This window comes from Urocitellus parryii, chromosome 15, assembly GCF_045843805.1.
Source record: "Urocitellus parryii isolate mUroPar1 chromosome 15, mUroPar1.hap1, whole genome shotgun sequence".
NCBI lineage: Eukaryota > Metazoa > Chordata > Mammalia > Rodentia > Sciuridae > Urocitellus > Urocitellus parryii.
This window is the reverse complement of record NC_135545.1, coordinates 9001079-9020363: the sequence shown is the minus strand read 5'-3', so window position 1 is coordinate 9020363 and position 19285 is coordinate 9001079. Positions and strand designations below refer to the sequence as shown.

The window sequence follows — 19285 nt, the reverse complement described above, 5'->3', positions numbered from 1 at the left end:
GCTTTACCTCTCTGGGTCTTTTTCATTTATGACTCAAGAATGGCTTTTTTTTTTTTTTTTGGTACCGCTATTGAACTCAGAGGCACTTAATCACTGAGCCACATCCCCAGCCCAGTTTTGTGTTTTTTTTAAGAGACAGGGTCTCACTGAGTTGCTTAGCGCCTCCCTAAATTGCTGATGCTGGCTTTGAATTCGCGGTCCTCCTGCCTCAGTCTCCAGAGCCAATAGGATTACAAGCGTGTGCCACAGCGCCCTGCAAGACTGGCTTTTATGAAGCTGTAGCTCCCTTTGGATGGTTGCAAGGACCCAAAGGCCTCTGAGCTTGTTTTATTATTTGTAAATAGCAAATATGAGTTGATTATTAGATTAAGTCTCAGGGGCGATAGCTAACGCAGATATCAGGCACAGTCTTCAATGCTTTACTCTTTTTTTTTTTTTTGTTGTTGTGCTGGGGATTGAACCAGGGCCTTATGCATGCAAGGCAAGCACTTTACCAACTGAGCTATATCCCCAGCCCTTGCTTTATGTAATCTTTAGAATAATCTACTATCATCATCGTTCCCATTTTATGGATGATGAATGATCCTGAATCTGTGCTTCTAGGGATCTCGCCCCATCCCTCTTTTGCAAGGTTTGGGATTGAACCTAGGGCCTTACACGTGTTAACTAGGGATCCGGATAGTGTATATTTTGAACACTCCTTGAATGTTCTGTGTTTCCAGCCTTGACAATCCTAAAAATATTTGATTTTCAAGATTCTAGGATTGGAACATTGAGAGGCCAAAACCTGAGATTGCACTGTGTCTTGTGCTAAATCTGCTACTGTCAGTTCTGAAATCAGCCAGACGTGGTGGCACACACCTATAATCTGCTGTCTCAAGGGGCAACAGGTGCAATTTATGCAGTCCAGGGGGAGAAATAATGTCCATGTGCTTCTGCCCTAGTCAATGCTTTATTCACTCAAATCACTCAATATAATTTCACTCTATAGGTTCTTAATCAAGAAAATGACCATCTTTAATGCTAGCCACTGCAAGAAATAATCAATTCACAGCAAGCAATTCTAGATTAATTATAAGCACCACAAACACACTGAATCATGACAGGCTCATGACATTCCTTTCGAATGCTAAATTAAAGTCTCAAGCCTTAGGCTCTAAGTCCAGCAGATGCACACTCACTCAAATTGTGGTGATCAGATCAGAAACCAAAGCAGGCTTCTCTTCGGTGAAGCTGATGGCTGGTTGAGGATCAGGCAATGGAAACGTATTGGGATGTCAATCCAGGTCCTCATCAAGCTCTCAGCATGAGGGCATCATTGTCAGTTGGCTGAATGTCTGCTCATTTGCTCCAATATTTATATCAAATTTTGGGGTTTTGGACAGCCCTTTCAATCCTTATCAGTTGGCACCAGGTCTCTCAGTGACATCATTTACCCTGGGGTTAAAACATCTAGTCTGGTGGTCTCCACCCTGATCTTTTCGCCTTTCCCTCTTATCAGCAGAGGACAGCCAGCCAGAGTCTAGACTCTGAGTTTATCAGGGTGAGGCGAAGTGACTGTTTGTGCCTGAGGGCTATACTGGAGGGCTCCATTAGGCGTGCCTGAAGAGACTGCAGGTTTTAAAATGGAGTTGCTTTGGCTCAGGCCTAAGGCCATCCTCACTTCCCAGCAGCTCTGGAGGCTGAGGCAGGAAGATGGCTCAAGTTCAAAACCAGCCTTAAGAAACTCAGTGAGACGGTGTCTCAAAATTTTAAAAAATAAAAAGAGCTGGTGATGTAGCTCAGTTGTTAAGTTCCCCGTGTTCCGTCTCTATTACCAAAAACATTACAATCATCATCAGACCCTGGGCGGTCGGGAAAAAGATGTTTTGCTTAGGACAAGGGCCAAGAACCTATAACCCCCTTCCCGCAACTAGGAATCGGCAGATTTTATTGCAAACACTGGAGGAGAAAAGAGCCATTTATCCTGTACCAAGATGGCAGGATCCACGCCCCTTTCTCTCCCCTACCGCTTTACCAAGATGGCTGTCACAGGAAGTGCGTGATAGGAGAGGCCGGGAGAGCTGCGCGCGCGGATTTCTGGGCATCCGCGACTGAGTACTTCCTTTAACAAGATGGCGGCAGGAAGCAATGGCGATGGTGCCAGACGCTGCTCGAAAAGCAATGCTGATTCTGGCTTCCTGGGCCTGCGACCCACGTCGGTGGACCCGGCGCTGAGGCGGCGACGGCGGGGCCCAAGAAATAAGAAGCGGGGCTGGCGGCGACTCGCTCAGGAGCCGCTGGGGCTGGAAGTTGATCAGTTCCTGGAGGACGTGCGGCTACAGGAGCGCACGACCGGGTACGTGGGGCGGAACTTCCGGGAGCTGGGCCCAGTGCGAAGCCGAGTGTCCTTGGGCGGCTTCCGGGGGGCGCTGGGGAACCTGCCCCAGGCAGCGCGCAAGTTACCAAATTTCGTAAGAATACAGGACCCCCAATTAAATTCGAATTTAGTGAGCAGTAATTAACTTTTTAGTAGAAGTAGGTCCCATGTACCCACCCTAGCTTGGTGCATTTTAAATATCAGGCTCTGGAAACGGAGGGGCGAGGCCCAAAGAGCCCCATGGCGGGAAGAGGAGGCTTGAATGAGGATGCTGAACCCCGCGATTTTAAAGCTGTTCTCTTCCTCACAACTTTGACTGATGGTCTGCATTTCTGTCCCCCAGTGGCTTAGTGTCAGAGGCCCCTGATGAAAAACTGTTCTTCGTGGACACTGGTTCCAAGGAGAAAGGTGAGGTGGGCATTTGTGCAGCAGGACTACCCTTGACTGTTATGTGGCCTCGAGCTTCTGAGAAGATCTGTGTGAAGGCAAACACCTGCTCAGATTTCAACTTGAACGAGAGCATTTTGGACGGGTGAAATGAAGACAATGTGGGGGAGGCTGAGGATGTATGTAGCCCAGTGTTCCAGCACTATCCTGATGGTTCCATCCCAGCTTTGTAAAAAGCTTTTTCTTTCTTTCCTTTCCTTTCTTTGCTATCATTGTTCTCAATGCACAGGTAAGCCAGGTAGAGTTTGCTTTGATAAGTTGTCTTCTGTTAGCTGCAGAAAAGTCAGTCATGCTGCCTACTTTATTTATTTATTTTTTAAAAATAGAACTGGGAATTTTGTTCAGTGGTTTATTTATTTATTTTTTTAAAAGAGAGAGTGAAAGAGGAGAGAGAGAGAATTTTTAATATTTATTTTTTAGTTCTCGGCGGACACAACATCTTTGTTGGTATGTGGTGCTGAGGATCGAACCTGGGCCCCACGCATGCCAGGCGAGCTCGCTACCGCTTGAGCCACATCCCCAGCCCCATGCTGCCTACTTTAAATCAGATCTGAGCTGGAGCCAGTGACACATGCCTGTAATCCCAGCAACTTGGGAGGCTGAGGCAGGAGAATCACAAATTCACAGCCAAACTCAGCAATTTAACGAAGCCTTAAGCAACTTGAGATGCTGTCTTGAATTTTTTTTTTTTTTTTAATTAAAAGGGGGGGGGCTAGGTGTGACTCAGTGGTTAAGCACCCCTGGGTTCAGTTCCCCGGAACCAAAAAAAAAAGAAAAAGAGGTCTGTTTTAGTTAGTAAGATGAGGTTTTGTAAGAACAAAAAGATGTATTTTAAACATTAGGTAACATGCTTACTTTAATTTGCCAGCAATCATCGTGGTTGGGACCTGCTCTAACAAGTGGACTGAGAGTGGATTGGGATTGCTTTGATGATTAATAGGGATTACATCAGTTATGTAGAAAAACAAATTTTTATATGTGGCCTGGTAGGAAAGATGGTGGAATGAAATGGACATCACTATCCTAAGTACATGTTGTGTACAACTGGAGAAATGAAAAATTGTGCTCTGTGTGTACAATGAATTGAAATGCATTCTGCTGCTATGTATGAAAAGTTAGAACAAGTAAATAAGTTTTTTTTTAAAAGGGAAATGAAAAAAATACGTGACCTGCTTTAATGAGGGGTCTTCTTTAGGAGGGCAGTTAGTTTTCCTGAGCAAGGGAGAAAGCTACTTTAACAGCATGATGTCCCCAGTGAACTCGTGAGAGGTCAAGAGTCTATTCAATGGAAACAGGACCCTTTCGAGTGAGCAAAAGATAATGAAAGGAGCTGCTTTGAAACACAGGGGCTTTGAATGAGCAGATGAAGGTGGTTGTTTACAGAGTCACTTTTACAGAGGTGGGGTCATCAGTCCGAGGATGGGATGGTCATCAGGGGCCTAAGGGCCTGTTGTGGTGAGCAGGAAACCTTTAGGAAGCAGAGAAGACGTACACAGAGGCTGGAGCTGGAGCTCAGGCAGAGCACTTGCCTGGCACGTGTGAGGCCCTGGGCTTCATCCCCAGAACCACAAAAAAGACAGAGAAGATGGTAGTGCCGTGAGCACCCAGGGATCCCTGTTGTGCTTCTGTAATGAGCACGTTGCTATGGCACACAGTGGGGTCCTCACTGAGGAAGCCCAGGGGAGGAGCCCCTCTCTGTAGCCTCAGGGGTTGTGAAAGGTGCAGTGCCTGCTATGTTTTGCTTTAGTCTTACTTTTGCTGGTTGGCCTTTGAAGGAAACAGCAGAGGACACTGCAGGGCCGTACTGGGTCCTGAGTACGCCTTTGGGTGCTCCCTACACCTCAGTGTCACCTGACTGCTCTCTTTAGTTCTGTGGCCCTTTTCTGGCTGCACCTGGAGCCTCTCAGTGTGGGGCAGTGGATGTGACTCCTCCTGTGTCCCCAACCTGCCTAGGCTGGCCCAGGATGTGGGTATAGTGAGGGTCAGGACTTGGCCACTCTGGGCCCTATCTTTGGGGGCTCTTCCCTTGCCTGGGAGTCTGGGGTCCTCTGGGTGTGCCCTGGGATAGTGTGGGTTGCAAGCCTGTGGCTCCTATGGAGCTGAAATGGGGTTGGGGAGGCTGGTCTTGGGTAGTGGGGGAGTCTGAGGCCTCCATCCCTTTTTCTTCCACTCCAGAGCGGAAAAGGAAGAAGACTCGGGTCCAGAAGAAATCGCTGCTCCTCCAGAAACCCCTGCGGGTAGACCTTGTCCTTGAGAACACATCCAAGATCCCTGCCCCCAAAGAGTGAGTGTTCTACCAACACTTAGTTCCATCCTTCTGCTAGAGACTGGCCTTGAGGGACTTCCTGGGGGTGGAGTGTTGGGGAAGTTGGTTAGGGTCAGACTTGGGTTTTAGGGGACTGGAGAAGGAGGCTGGCTAGGTTGCTGGGGGCATGCCGTGGGGAGCAGTCTGGACCTGGCTAGGGGACAGGGCTGGGGGCGAGTCTGGGAGCTTGGCTAGGGGCAGGTCAGGCAGCATTGCAGAGGGGACAGGTGATGTCAAGGTGAGTTTTAACCTGGCAGGTGTGAGGTGCCAGGGGACGTCCAGGGCAGGGTTGTTGCGTTGTTGGGTCAAGCTCAGGAGCATGGCTGGGAAGAGGCCTCTGAAGGGCGGGAGGTGAAGTGCCTCTGGGGAGGGCCGGGCAGGGGCTGCCTGGGTGGCAGGAGCCTCTCCAACCTGCTGCCCTCTGCTGCTTCCTGCCCCTGTAGCATCCTCGCTCACCAGGTCCCCAATGCCAAGAAACTCCGGCGGAAGGAGCAGCTATGGGAGAAGCTGGCAAAGCAGGGCGAGCTGCCCCGGGATGTGCGCAGGGCCCAGGCCCGGCTTCTCAACCCTCCTGTGGCCAAGACCAAGCCTGGGCCCGAGGACACCATCCAGCGGCCCTTCTATGACCTCTGGGCCCCGGACAGTGAGTGTTCTCTGTGTCACCTGCTAACAGGGCTGGGACTGACATGGACAGTTGTGTGGTTTGCGTGCTGCATGGGAGCACTGCGTCCAAGGGCTGCCTCAGCAGAGCTGAGCACCCTGAAGTGGTACCCTCTCCCCTGTGCTCCCCTTGCGGCAGTTGTGGGGTCTCGCGCCTCAGCCTGGGGTTAGGGTCATTGCCTGAACCCGGTCTGGCGGTGGGCTGGCTTGGTGTTTGTGAATCTCTTTTCCTCAGCTGAGCCTCAGAGCCATGTTTGGAAATGAGGAGGGGTTGGAGGGAGGCCCTGGGGGTCCCCATGCCAGAAGCCCCAGAGCTGCTCGCTGTCTCTGCAGACCCTCTGGACAAGCCGCTGGAGGGCCAGGACGCCTTCTTCCTGGAGCAGACCAAGAAGAAGGGAGTGAGGGTGAGGAGGGGAAGGCGGCTGGGGGCGGGGGCAGGGTGGGAGTGGCAGGAGCCCTCTGCTTCCTGGTGGCAGTCTCTGTCTCAGCCTCAGTGCCTGCCGTCCAGGTGACCAGGCTCCTGGCTGATGTGCCTCGTCCTTTCTCACCTGCAGACAGCAGACGGGCTTAGTTCACGGGGCAGTTGGGGAACTTAGAGGTGACGTGGAGCCACTGTGGCCAGCACGCTGGGCATTATTATTTTGTGGCCATCTATACTGGAGAAGGAGATGCTGAGTATTAGGAGCCAGGAACTAAATCTAGGGGTCCAGCTTCATTCAGGTGACAGGTGTCGGCTTCCTGCTGGGCGCAGCAGCGCAGGCACAGGAGCCTGTAGAGGCTGAGGGTGTGGCACCCTCCTCCCGGGTGGTATCTCTGTGCGTGGGCTGCCCATGGCACCAAGACCTGGGAGGGGTGGGAGGTCAGGCAACAGGTTGGAGTCGGGAAACCTTGCTGGAACAGTGCCAGCGGCTTAGGGATGCGGAGGCGGGCGGCGCCGGCAGAGACTACTGGCCAGCAGGTGCGCAGGCCACCAGGCAGGACAGGCACTGTGCAAGAGCCTGGAGGAGGCCAGTGCAGCGGGGGGCTGCAGGCCAGGTGGCGGGGTTGTTGTGACTGGGGTTGGGGAGGCCACCAGAGGGTTTCCTGCAGGACGCAGAGCAGTGCAGGCACCGGGCGAGCGCGAGGGGCCAGGTTCACCCAGAGCCAAAGTTATTCGGTGGTTCCTGAGCCAGTGTGGGCTGGTGGGGACCAGGACAGAAGCAGCAGGTTCACAGGGGCTGGGTGTAGAGAGCTCGCATGGCATCCACGTGACCCCTTTTCTTGTGACCAGTGTCCTTTGCTGGGACACAGACCTAATAGAGAGGAGGAGCAAGCACTCCTGGAGAGTGCAGGGGGCACTTGAATCACATGTGGCCTTGTGAAAACGCAGGTCCTGGTGGCTCACATTCCCTACGAGCTCCGGGCTCCCCTGGGGGTTCTCTGGCCACACTGAGCAACAAGACTCTAGAAAGCATTTTTCCATTGTGCCTTGCTCTGCCGGAGGGGGGCGCTCAAGCCTCTGTGGCACAGCTGGAGGTGTAGTGATGCCACTAAGCACTCCCACCCCAGGGGACGACACCATGTGGCCTGTCACTTGGAGAGCTGACAATCCTGCCTGTGGGCAGCTCCACTGCCCGCAGGACATCTGTCTGCCACTGGAGGGATGCTGGGTCCCACAGGCCGCGTAGCCAGGCAGCTGCAGCCCTGCCCTCCTGGGCCTGGGGCCCAGCACTTTGGGTCGTGAGGTTGCAAATGCCAGGCCTCCCGGGCTGTCTGGTCCATTTGTGCTGCTGTGACAGAACCCTGGAGGCTGGGAGATGAACAAGGGATAGAGGTTTATTGCTCGCAGTGTAGAGGCTGAGAGCCCAGGACGGAGGCGGCAGCAGGTCTGGTTTCTGGCAGGGGCTGGTCTCTGCCTCGTGGGAATCTTGAAGCCTAGTCTTCGCCCCGGGAGGCGGAAGGTGAAGGGGGGACGCTGGTGAAGCCCCTCTAGGAGGAGTCACTCTGGGACTGGCTCACCTCCTGGAGGCCCTGCCACCTCATGTCATTACATGGGCAGTTAGGCTTCAGTGTGAGTTTTGAGGGACACCTTCAGGCCTCAGCCTGCCTTGGCCTTACCTTCCTTCAGCGACCACCTCGTCTCCACATCAAACCCTCCCCGGCACCTGCTGTGGAGGTGACACCTGCAGGAGCCTCCTACAACCCGACCTTCGAGGACCACCAGGTGGGTGCAGGCCCCAGCCCGGCCCTTCTAGGTCCAGCTCTGCTACTCGGTCACTTTGCCGTGCCAGCCCTGTTCTGGGTGGCACTGGGGACTTGGATGAGACCGAGAGCCCTCTGAGGTCTGTTCCTAGACATCAGAGACCAGGGTGGCTGGGGCTGGGAGTGTGGCCCTTGCCCAGCCGGGGCAGCCTGGAGGGGGGTGTCTGCGCTGAGAAGGCTGAGGAGGGGCGTAGGCTTTCCAGGCAGAAGGAACAGTGTGTGCAGAGGCCCGAGGTGGGGACCCAGCACCTTTCAGGAGGGAAGTCCTTGACGTAGATGCCAAGGCTTCAGATCCAAAGACGGGCAGCGTGGCAGTGGGGAGATCTGCCTGAGTTCAGGTTCACTTCCCAGTCATTTGTTGGAGCACAGATATTGTGAGCCAAGGTGACAAAGCCCCTTTCGTGCTCCCTGGAGGGGCACCTCTCAGGGACAGGGTGTTAGAGAGCTCAAGGTCACTGCTCCAGGTACAGAACCCGTGCTGGGAGGTGTCCAGTTGTCAGGCAGCCTCTCCGCCAACCCGAGGAGAGGACGTCCCCAGGAAAATGCGTGTGTGGGGGGGTGGGGGGAGCATGCATCCATCACCCCTGCAAGAAGCTGATCGCCCATTTGCTGTTGCCACCGTGTCCCCACCTCCTCTAGACTCAGACATCCCTACTCTTCCTGGCCCAGGAGCCTGTTTATTGTGGACATTTTATTTTGGTGAAATTCTAGTGTGTAGCAGCTGCAGAAGGGACAGGGCAGGTGGGAGGGTCGGTTAGAGCCCCTCTGGAGTGGCAGAGGCCTGAGCATGGGGCGGGGCTGGAGCAGGGCTTGGGACTTGTAGGAGCCCTGGGTCCTCATGTCTCTCTCCAGGCCCTGCTCTTGGCTGCCCATGAAGTGGAGCTGCAGCGTGAGAAAGAGGCTGGAAAGCTGGAGCGCAGGCTGGCCCTGCCCGCCACAGAGCAGGTGGCCACCCAGGTGAGCGCAGCCCGCCCCGCCCCCATCCTGCCCCCTGCGCAGCTCCTGACCTGGCCCCCTCCCCAGGCGTCCACCTTCCGGGAGCTGTGCGAGGGGCTGCTGGAGGAGTCTGACGGGGAGGCCGAGCAGGACACGGGTGAGGAGCCGGAGGCCGGAGGCACCGAGACCTCGCAGGCACCTGGCCGCCTGCCCTCCGTGGAGAAGAAAACAGAGCAGCAGCGGCGGCGGGAGAAGGCCGCGCGGAGGCTGGTGAGCCCTGCCCCTGCCCTCCTGGACTCCTCTGCTTTCCCGCCCTGGCCTCCCCTCCTCTGCCCTGGGCCTGCAGGTTCTGCTGTCTGGGGCCTCACCCACTATCTCAGCTGGGACCCTCCAGCCACCCTGGGGAGGGGCAGCAGGGCAGCGAGCAGGGTGCAGCCCCTGCCTGGGCTCATGGCGGAGACTGAGGGCCAGAGACGACGTTGGAGGTGATTCCGGAGCACAACTAGTGAGGGACACTGAGGGGCATGGAGGCGACAGGAGAGGCTGGGCCGTGGGCTTGGAGGGCCTGGTGGGGCACGTGGTGAGTCTGACCCCTCCCCCCACCCTCAGAGGGTGCAGCAGGTGGCACTGCGAGCTGCCCGGCTCAGGCACCAGGAGCTCTTCAGGCTGCGTGGGATCAAGGCACAGGTGGCCCAGCGGCTGGCAGAGCTGGCAAGGCGACGGGAGCAGCGGCGGATTCGGCGGCTGGCTGAGGCGGACAAGCCCCGCAGGCTGGGGCGGCTCAAGTGAGGCCCAGGCTTGGCTTTGGGGGGTTGGGACGCTCTGGCACAGGAACACCTGGGAGACTGCCATCCCTCCATACTGTGTCCCCTGAGGCCCGATCGCCCCAGGAGGCTTTGGACTGGGGTTTCTGGGCGTGCTGGAGTGTTAACCCCTCTGTGCCCTGCATTCCCACGTTCTCAGGTACCAGGCTCCTGACATTGACGTGCAGCTCAGCGATGAACTGTCCGGCTCACTCAGGACCCTCAAGGTACCTGCCCACGGCCAGCGTGATGCTCTGGAGCCCGTGCCCGATGATGACACCATCCTTGCTCCCCGTGCCCCCAGGGGCTATGGGCGACACCTTGGCTGCCCTTGGGCTGGGCCGGCTGGGCCGTTGCCTGGGGGCTGAGGGCACGAGCTTCTGAGGGGAGCAGGTGACGCCTGGGCCAATGACTCTCAGAGTCTTTTGGTCCAGCCTGGTTCTTGTTGGATCCCCTCATCCTCTTCAGTCCTGTGGGGTCTTCCTGAAGCTCAAGACAGACCCTGTCCCTCCCCTGCTCCAAACCTGCCTGGCCCCTCCTTAAGCCAGGAGCCCTAGGAGGCCTGGCCTGGCCTGGCCTTGGGGCTGCAGCTAGGGGGGCTGCCTTAGTGACACCTTCTCTCTGGCCCGGCCTTTGCCCCATTGTTTCCTGGGACTGGTGTTTCCTCTTCCACTTCCCCTCCAGCCCCTTCCTGCTGACCCAGACCCACCATGGGGCCAGGTGCAGTGCCTGGCCTTTGGCTGGCCCTGCCTTCGAGCCGTGGAGGTCTGCCTCCTGCTGAGGCTCCCTCTCTTCCTGTAGCCCGAGGGCCACATCCTGCGTGACCGCTTCAAGAGCTTCCAGAGGAGGAACATGATCGAGCCTCGGGAGCGGGCCAAGTATGGGCTCAGCTGCTGGGGCAGGGGGTGGGACCCTGAGCGTGGTGAGGTTGCAGGTCCCTCATCTTCCCTAATGTCCCCATCCTTTCTCCAGGTTCAAGCGCAAGTACAAAGTGAAGCTGGTGGAGAAGCGGGCGTTCCGCGAGATCCAGTGAGTGGCTCCTTTTCCCGGGGGAGGGGACAGGTTGGGTTCTGGCTGGGATGGAAACAGTTTTCATTTACTTGAACCCAAAGGGGCCTTTCTTCCTGGGGCATTTGCCAGTCCCAGGGCCCTTGCCAAACTCAGACTCCCTTGGCCAGGCCTGAAAGAGGATCGGCCCAGCATCTGAACTCCGAGTGTGGGCGTGTGGGTCGCCAAAGGTGCATTGAGTGGGCAAGGATGTGGGACCCCCCCACCTTCCCTCAGCCTCTCTCCTCTGTCTGCAGGTTATAGCGGCTGATGCCAGCGCCCTGCTCCTCAGTGAAGCACCTCTGAGCCACACGTGCCCACCTGTCTGTGATCCCAGTGGCTCAGGAGGCTGAGCAGGAGGATCTCAAGTTCTAAGCCAGCCTCAGCAACTTAGCAAGACTGTCTCAAAAAAATAAAGAGCTGGGGATGCTGCTCAGTGGTAAAGCAGGTTCAGGCCCCAGTCGTGAAGAAAATAAAGCCTCTCCAACCGCCCCAGGGCTGCATGGCTTTCCTCCGCCACTGAGCTCCCCTCCCTGCAGTCTCTGTACATCTTCTACCCCCACCCCCATGCACGGGGGTTGGGTCCCTAGTGTTAATTTCCACCAAAGCCTGGTGCAGACCCAGACTCTGTCAGGCCATCAGCCATTGGAGAACATGCGAAGCCTCAGACAGACCGCCACATGTGGCTGGTGGCAGACACAAGCCCAGCACCAGAGAAAACTGGAGGTGGGAGGTAAGGGGCAGGCTAAGCTGCAGGTCTGGCTGGCACTGCGGGTGGCCACTCCTGCTGTGCTGAGCTAGGGCCTGTGCTCTGAGGTGCTCAGCTGCTGTTGTGGAGGGGGAGGCTGAGCCCCTGTGCTCTTGCGGGGAAGGTGGTACCAGGGATTGAACTCAGGGGCACTTGACCACTGAGCCACATCCCCAACCCAATTTTTGTATTTATGGTCTCAGTTAGTTGCTTCGCGTCTGGCTCTTGCTGAGGCTGGCTTTGAACTCTCGATCCTCCTGTCTCAGCCTCCTGAGCTGATGGGCTCTGCGCTGTTCTTGAACAGGTAGATTCACATAGTGAAGCGTCACTGCTGCTGGTTAAGGGACTACAAGCATTTCCATTTCATAGGTGAAGAGATGGACACATCACAGCAGCTAAATTATGGAGCCAACCCAGGTAGCTGTCGGTAGATGAGTGGATCAAGGGGATGTGTGCATGTACACAGTAGAGTATTGCTCAGCCATGAAGAATGAAACTGGCATTTGCCAGGACAGTGCCAAGTCAAGGGCCAGATGTCTTCTCACGTGGAGGCAAAGCAAACGGGTGGTCAGTGAGGTGGAGTGGGGAGGGACGGGAGGGAGGCAGAGTGGAGGACACATGCTGTGTGTGAGGCACTGATGAAAGGTATGCGGGGTGGAGGAGGGAGACCAGGGCGGCGGGCAGCAGGGCAGGTGTGATCACGTCCAGCCGGGTGTGGCCGGGTCCAGGTGACCCAGCTGCCGCCTGCAACTGCTGCTCTCCCTACAGAGCCAGCCAGACACCGTGGTGCTCAGGAAAGGCATGCTCAGTGGTCAGGCACCCTGGGTTCGATCCCTGTGCACACCCCAAGAAAAATCCTAAAAATAGTTCCACAAAAGTGTCCTGCCTCCGAGTCTGGAGTCACTGGGTCACAGGCATGTGACATCGTGCAACCCCTGCTCCTATTGTGAGAGATGTTTACACCCTGCATTCTGCAGGACAAACTACTCTGTGTTTCTAAGTCACGGTCACAATGCGGCTGTCACCTGGCCTCTGCCTGCCACTCTCCTTGGAGTGCCTGCTGCTGCACTGCCTGGAGATTCTGCTCGCTGGGGTTTCATTTAGTCACCTGCACATGACTTTTCGGTTTCCAGGAAGTGTCCCCAACTCACTGTGCATCTGGGGGCCTGTCAGTGTCTGGACATGGCAGGGTGTCCTTGTCCTTTCTCACAACTGCGTGGAATCCCCTCCTGTGAGGTGCTCACATGTGCTGGGCCGTGTCACTGCTCCTTGTGATGCTGGGGTAAGCCTTGGTGTCCTGCCCTTTCTCTGTGCGGTAGGATGACCACCTGGAAGTGGACCTCTGGGCTGCTGTGTGTAGGCCACAGGTTGTTCAGTTTGGCTCGAGTGCTCTCCAGATAGGCTGGGCCGGAGTTCTGCTCTCCAGCAGCACAGAGCCCATCTGTATCCTGGCAGTTTTCCTACGGTGTGACTTTGCTGTGCCTGGTATCAACGAAGTTGAGTGTTTCTTCACGATCACTGGCCATCTGTATTTCCTCCTCTGTGCTGGTTCAGACCTTTTGACCATTTTCCTCCAGGGATGTTTGCATTTGTTTATTTGAAGTAACTATTTGTGGTGGATCTAAACAGTATCATACATGTTACAAACATTCCTCCCAGGCTGCTTTTCCTCCTTTGTATGTAGTGTCTTTTGTCAAGCAGAAGTGTTTAGTGTTTTTTGTTAGTCTTTCCCTGTTCTATTACGGTCTTTGAGAAGGTTTCTCCAGGACAAGATATTTATAAAAAAGAACAAGCAATTTATAAAAGAAATGGATGAGGTGAAAGGAGGCAGGGCTTCCCCCTTCCTCTACCACATACCACAGAGTATGGTGAGTTTAAGGGACTATTTCTGCTGTTCCTCCCCCTCTCCCATTTTCAATAAAGAGGAATGTTCTATGAGGCCAGGGCTGTGGCTCAGTGGCAGAGCGTTTGCCTAGCACGTGTGAGGCACCGGGTTCCATCCTCAGCACCGGAGAAAAATAAATAAATAAAGATATTGTGTCCATCTATACCTTAAAAAAAAAAGTATAAAAAAGTGTTTTATAGATAAGAAAACAGCTCTGTGTTTGAGTGAGGTGGGACAGGTGGCAGGGTAGAGGGTGGAAGTGACAATGAAAGCCTTTGGGGCCTAGGGTACTCTCCTGGTCAAGCCCTCGCCCAGCAGCACACAGAAGGAAGGGAGAGCCTCCAGGCCCTGCTGGGGGTGGATTGCGGCCTCTCACCTGGAAGTGCACATGGGAATGAGCCTCCAGGAAGGGGAGGAAGCCTCTGGCCAGAGGAGGTGCTGTGGGGGTGGCCACAGACACTCAAGGAGTCCTGCGGCCTGGACACGCAGTGTCCTCAGGAAGCCTTGCCGTATAACTGCCGGGGGAAGTGCCTCTGTAGCAGAGGCGCACGTACGTGCACTTCACCCATCTGGATTCTGCATCAACCCAAGAGCTGGGAGGACAGGCCGCTGTTGATGACCTTGGGACTGTAATGCCCCTGGGTCTGCAGCTTCCTTTGACACGCATCAGACAATGAGGTGGACGAACGGGTGGCCGGGCTGGACAGCTGTGGACAGGACAGGGAGCAAGTATTAACAAGGGGATCAGGAGCCCAGTTGCTGGACAGAGGGTGTTCTCAGGAAATTCTCTCAACTCTGCTATTTGAAAAATTTTCCTTGGATGCATCCCTAGATCCCAGCTACTTATGACACAGTCTGAAGTATCACAAGTTCAAGGCCAGCCATGGCCACTTAGACTGTCTCAAAAAATAAAATGGGTAGAAGGTGTGGCCCAGTGGTAGAGCGTCAATGGGGATAATCTCCATTACCACCAAAAACTTTTAAAGTCCCCAGTAGTCTTCCCTGGGAAGCCCTGGGATCTTCTGTAAGGCTGTGATGCAGCTAAGGCCTCTGGGCACTCACTTCACAGTCCCATCCAAGGTCCTGCTCCTTTTGAATCTCCTACATGGTATTATCTCTCCTAAATAGAACTGTCTTGGGTCTTGGAAACTTCAGGCACTGTCAAGTCTGGATATGCCTGACGGTGGTATTAAATGTTGGAAGGGGGCTGGGGTTGTGGCTCAGTGGCAGAGCACTTGCCTAGCACGTGTGAGGCCCTAGGTTCGGTCCTCAGCACCACATAAAAATAAATAAAAACATTGTGTTCATCTACAACTAAAAATTTATATATATATTGAAGGGCTCCAGGGTAATGGCTGAAGAAATCAAACACCACACTGCGCAATGGGCCTCACTTGGCTGTTAGGATGGTGCCCACCTGACGGCAGCATCAGATATGAGGACTTTGCACTTGAGACCTGGGTCCTGACTTTGAATCCCAGCTGTGAGGCATGTGCAGGTTACTCAACCTCTCTGTGCCTCCACCTGCAGCATGGACGTCATGGCAGTGCCTATTTTGCTGGGTTATGACAAAGGTGCAGTCAGGCTGTGCGTGAGAGCGCTTAGGACAGGGCTGGGCGCACTCACTTAAGCCCTGAGTGTTAGGGAGAACATAAAGTCGTGTGACCTTTGACAGGCTGATTTCACCCTTGGGAAGTGTGGTAAGGAAACGCCAGGAACTCGGAAGGCGTAAGGCAAAGCGGGGTGCGGAGAATGGAAGGAAATGGAGCCCCGGCCTGGGCAGGCGCCACCACTCGGGGAGGCCCCTGCGCCCAGCGGCCCCGGGCCGGAAGCCCTGCAGTAGCCTTTGTGGGAACCAGTGGGCGGAGCCTTCCACCGTCCACACTGGCCTTCATCCAACAAGCCCCTGCCAAGTCCTGTGGGCGGGGTGTCCCAGGGTTCTACTTATTTTTTCCAGAGTTTCCTTTTTCTTCTTTAATGAACATCCTCCGCCCCTGCCTCTTAATAAACGTTACTGGGGACTCAATCCAGGGGCGCCTAACCTCTGAGCCACACCCCAGCCCTCTTTGAGGCTGGCGATCCTCCTGCTTCAGCCTCCTCGCCCGGATTACAGGCGCGCCACCAGGCCAGGGAGGAGCAAACATTTTTTTTCTTTTAAATAGGAGCCCGAAGCCTGGCGATGAAGTGGGGGCAGAGCTTGCCTAGCATGCACAAGGCCCTGGGCTCATCCCTTGCACGGCAAAACCAAAAAAACCCACCAACAAAAAACGCACAAATGCAACCACCAACAAAACCGCGCGACAGGTTAACCGAGGGGGGAACTCAGCTACGTGGGTTTGGGGCGGAGAAATTTGTGTTGCCTGTTGTCCAGATGAAGCCCAAGCCACCACTGGGCTTGTCAGTGATGTCAATGAACTCAGGGGACCCGGCAGGGAGAAGGTCAGGTTGTGGGTGGGGTGGCTTTTGAGGCGGTGGCGAGGGTAGCGCAGTCCCCGCAGAGAGGAGGGCCGGGCAGGAGGACGCTCATCCTTAAGAAGTGCCCAGGGTCCACGGTGGAGACGCCCCCAGTGACCTGCTGAGAGCGGGCTGGTGGCGCCACCTGCGGTCCTGCGAGAGCAATAGCGCTAGCGAGCCCCACCCCGCAGGGCGGGCGGGGGACCACCCAGCGCAGGGTCTCCCAAGTTAAAGAGGGTCGAGTTGTTGGAGGAAGTGGCCGCCAGGGGCGCCCGCGCCAGGAACCTGAAGGCCCTGGGATTCCCAGGAGAGAACAGGTCCCTTCAGGGGGTCTCTGGGTTCCTGGTGGGGGTGAGACCTTGTTCCTGTTTCCATCTGGTAAGGAACCCCCTCCCCTCTGGCCCCCACCAGGACTCAGCCCCGGGAGTGGAGGAGTGGGGGTGGGCAGGGGTCTGGAGCTGGGGAAGGGACTGGTGGGGTGGGGCCAGAAGTTGGTAGGACAATCTGTGTGTATACGTCCTTGTCATTTTTCAGGCCTCAGCCCCAACAGCATCCCATCCTGTCCCTTCCCCCACTGCCAGACTGACACCTCACCCAGAACCCCTGGGGCTGGCAGGCATCAGTGAACTCCAGGGAAGAAATCTCTGGGTATCACATGTCCCAAAGCCAAGATGGTCTGGGGTTCCCCACAGGTTCCACCTTCCAGCCCAGTGAGTCTAGAGAAGCTGTTGGGACCTGGAGGAAACAGCCAGGAGACGGTGGGACGTGATTCTCAACAAGCAAAACCACCTGAGCTTCTGGACCCCACTGTGCCTGAAACCCTCCCTTGGACTTTTCAGACATGGGAAGCCACTGCTTAAGCCAATTACAACTCGGTTTCGACACAACCGGAGGCTTGTCTAAGATTTGCCTGGATGCCCCACCCTCCTCTCCTCCGTCTTCCCTAGTCTCTCTGCTGTCTGTCCCAGTGGGACCACATCTAGACCTACTCCTCCAGGAAGTCTGCCTGGACTGAGCCTTCTACCCACCCACCACCATGAGGTAGAATCTGAAGCTATTCTTGACTCCTAGCTTTTGAGGCAGGGGCCTGGTTTCAGGTCTGCTCTAATTCTCCTCTGCTAAAGGGGTAAAATGTGCATCTTGCATGGAGAAGGTGTGTCAAAGGTGCTACAGGGCAGTGACCAGCCGGGAGGCCCCTGCAGAGGTCCTAGGATCTAATCCTGGACTCAACCACACAGCTGTATGGCTTTGGGTAAGTCACTCAACTTCTCTGTGCCTTGAGAGATACTAAGTTTCTAGCATTAAATGAAGTAAAGCATGTAAATGTTTACAATACCGGAGTGTTGTGTGAGTGTTTAACATCAAAGAGGTTAAGAAGTGGTGGGGGGGGAGGACATCCAGGAAAGACCAGCATCATCTCTGGGCCAACTTACCTGGTTTCCAAGGTGGTGAGAGGAATGGAATCTGGGATGGCCACATACTGTCACTTGGGGGGGGGGACCACCTTCCTGCCTTTTCTATATGGAGAAAATGAAATAGCCGATTAGAGGAAGTTCTCTCCTTTTTGGGAGCGGGTGCTGGGGACTGAACTCAGGGGCACTCAGCCACTGAGCCCCAGCCCCAGCTCTGTTTTGTATTTTGTATACACAGGGGCTCACTGAGTTGCTGAGCACCTCGCTGTTGCCAAGGCTGGCTGTGAACTCGTGATCCTCCTGCCTCGGTGTCCAGAGGATCTGGGGTTACAGGTGTGCGCCACGGGGATGGGCTGAGGTCCTTACAAAACAAAACATTCCATGCTGGATGCAGTGGGCATGTCTGTCGTGACAGTGACCTGGAAGGCTGAGGTGGGAAGGTCACAAGTTTGGGGCTGGTCTGGGCAACTGAGCAGGATCCTATCTCAAACTCAAACAAGTAAAAGGGCTAAGAGTGCAGATCATCGGGAGAACCATCCTGGGCTCAACCCCCAGTACTGCAGAAAAAATTCTGGCTAAAAAAAAGTGCAGGCAGGCTGGGGCAGTAGCTCAGTGGGTGGAGTGCTCGCTCACATGCACAAGGCCCTGGGTTCGATCCCCAGCACCAAAAAAAAAAAAAAAAAAAATGCAGGCGGGAGGATCACAAATTTGAGGCTGGTCTGGGCAACTTAGCAGGCTCGCTGCGCTGGCCTGGGTCCCATTTCCAGCCCCAAAGATAGAGGAGGGGGAGGATCCAGATCTTGAGGGGGGCTGGAGGGCACTTCAGTAACCAGAATCCAGGCCAGCCCCAGCCTCAGGTGGACAGAGTGCTCTGGGTCCCTGCCTGTCATGAAGCAGAGTGTCTGTCCTTGGGACTGCCAATGCCTTGCAGCAGGTCACTGGAGCTTCTGGCGACCTCTGGCTCAGGTGCCTGTTCCAGGTGGCAGGGAACGGCAGAGGGGCTGCCAGGAGACTGCTGAGCCTCAGTCCATCATCTGGAGCTCCAGACAGATGCAGCCACCAGGTAGCAGTGGCTACTGGTGTGCACTGAGAACTGAACAGCAGGAGGGGCTCGGGAGGGTGAAAGAGAGGGAGAGGAGATCGATTCACGGGACAGGGTGCCATCTCCAAGATCTTCCATCTGAGGAGAGCCTCACCTAGTTAAGCTGTGGCCTCCTCATCTACACACCAATTAACCCCTAAATCCACCCATGCATCCATCTACCCACCCATCAATCCATTCATCCTTCCATCCATCCGATCATTCATCTACCCATCCACCAATCCACCGACCCACCCAACCACCCATACATCCATCCATCCATCCACCCATCCATCCAACTATCCATTCATTCACCCATCTATTCATCCACCATTTCACCCATACATCCACCTATTCACCCAACCATCCTTCCACCCACACACCCATCCATCCAACCATACACCCATCCATCCACCCATGCACCCACCCATCCACCCATCCACACAACCATCCACCCACCCACCAATCCACTGACCCACCCATCCATCTACCCACCCACCCATCTACTCGCCCAAAAACCCACCTATCCATCCATCCACCACCCACCCAACCATCCATCACCCATTTACCCATCCACCCACCCACACATCCGCCCACCCATCCATACATACACCCACCCACAAAACCACCCACACATCCACACACCCATTTACCCACCCATCCACCCACCCACAGACCCACCCATCCACCCCCCATCCATTCACCCACTCACCCTCCCACCAATCCACCCATCCACCCACACATCCACCCATCCAGCAACCCATCCATCCACTCACTCATCCACCCATCCATCCATCTACCTATCCACCCACACACCCACCTACTCACCCACCCATCCATCCACTCACTATCCACCCATCCATCCATCCATCCATCTACCTCTCCACCTACCCACCCATCCACCCAT

General features: G+C 55.4%; 1 protein-coding gene and 1 non-coding gene across 3 annotated transcripts; both read left to right on the top strand.

Moving 5' to 3' along the window:
• Positions 1 to 2082: 2082 nt before the first annotated feature.
• Nop53 (NOP53 ribosome biogenesis factor) lies at positions 2083 to 12149 on the top strand. 2 transcript variants are annotated; one of them, XM_026410454.2, is made up of 13 exons: positions 2083 to 2338; positions 2703 to 2767; positions 4982 to 5090; positions 5555 to 5754; positions 6105 to 6175; positions 7879 to 7974; positions 8865 to 8969; positions 9036 to 9218; positions 9558 to 9733; positions 9912 to 9978; positions 10553 to 10629; positions 10724 to 10780; positions 11056 to 12149. In XM_026410454.2, the coding sequence occupies exons 1-13, from the start codon at positions 2115 to 2117 to the stop codon at positions 11060 to 11062; spliced, it is 1437 nt and encodes a 478-aa protein (XP_026266239.1). In that variant the 5' UTR covers positions 2083 to 2114; the 3' UTR covers positions 11063 to 12149. The 2 variants fall into 2 exon arrangements, with proteins under 2 accessions (XP_026266239.1, XP_026266240.1); XM_026410455.2 differs by lacking the exon at positions 11056 to 12149 and having other exon boundaries at positions 10724 to 10784.
• On the top strand, positions 10016 to 10124 carry LOC113197945 (small nucleolar RNA SNORD23). The gene has a single exon (XR_003302776.1). It is a non-coding gene; the product is annotated as a small nucleolar RNA SNORD23 (small nucleolar RNA).
• Positions 12150 to 19285: the final 7136 nt, after the last annotated feature.

Excerpts from the sequence above, each read along its gene's own strand:
- Nop53 (XM_026410454.2), top strand. The coding sequence starts at position 2,115 with ATGGCGGCAGGAAGCAATGGCGATGGTGCCAGACGCTGCTCGAAAAGC. Across the intron at positions 9,219-9,557 it reads AGAAGGCCGCGCGGAGGCTG|AGGGTGCAGCAGGTGGCACT; the intron begins GTGAGCCCTGCC and ends CCCCACCCTCAG. Across the intron at positions 9,979-10,552 it reads GCTCACTCAGGACCCTCAAG|CCCGAGGGCCACATCCTGCG; the intron begins GTACCTGCCCAC and ends CTCTTCCTGTAG.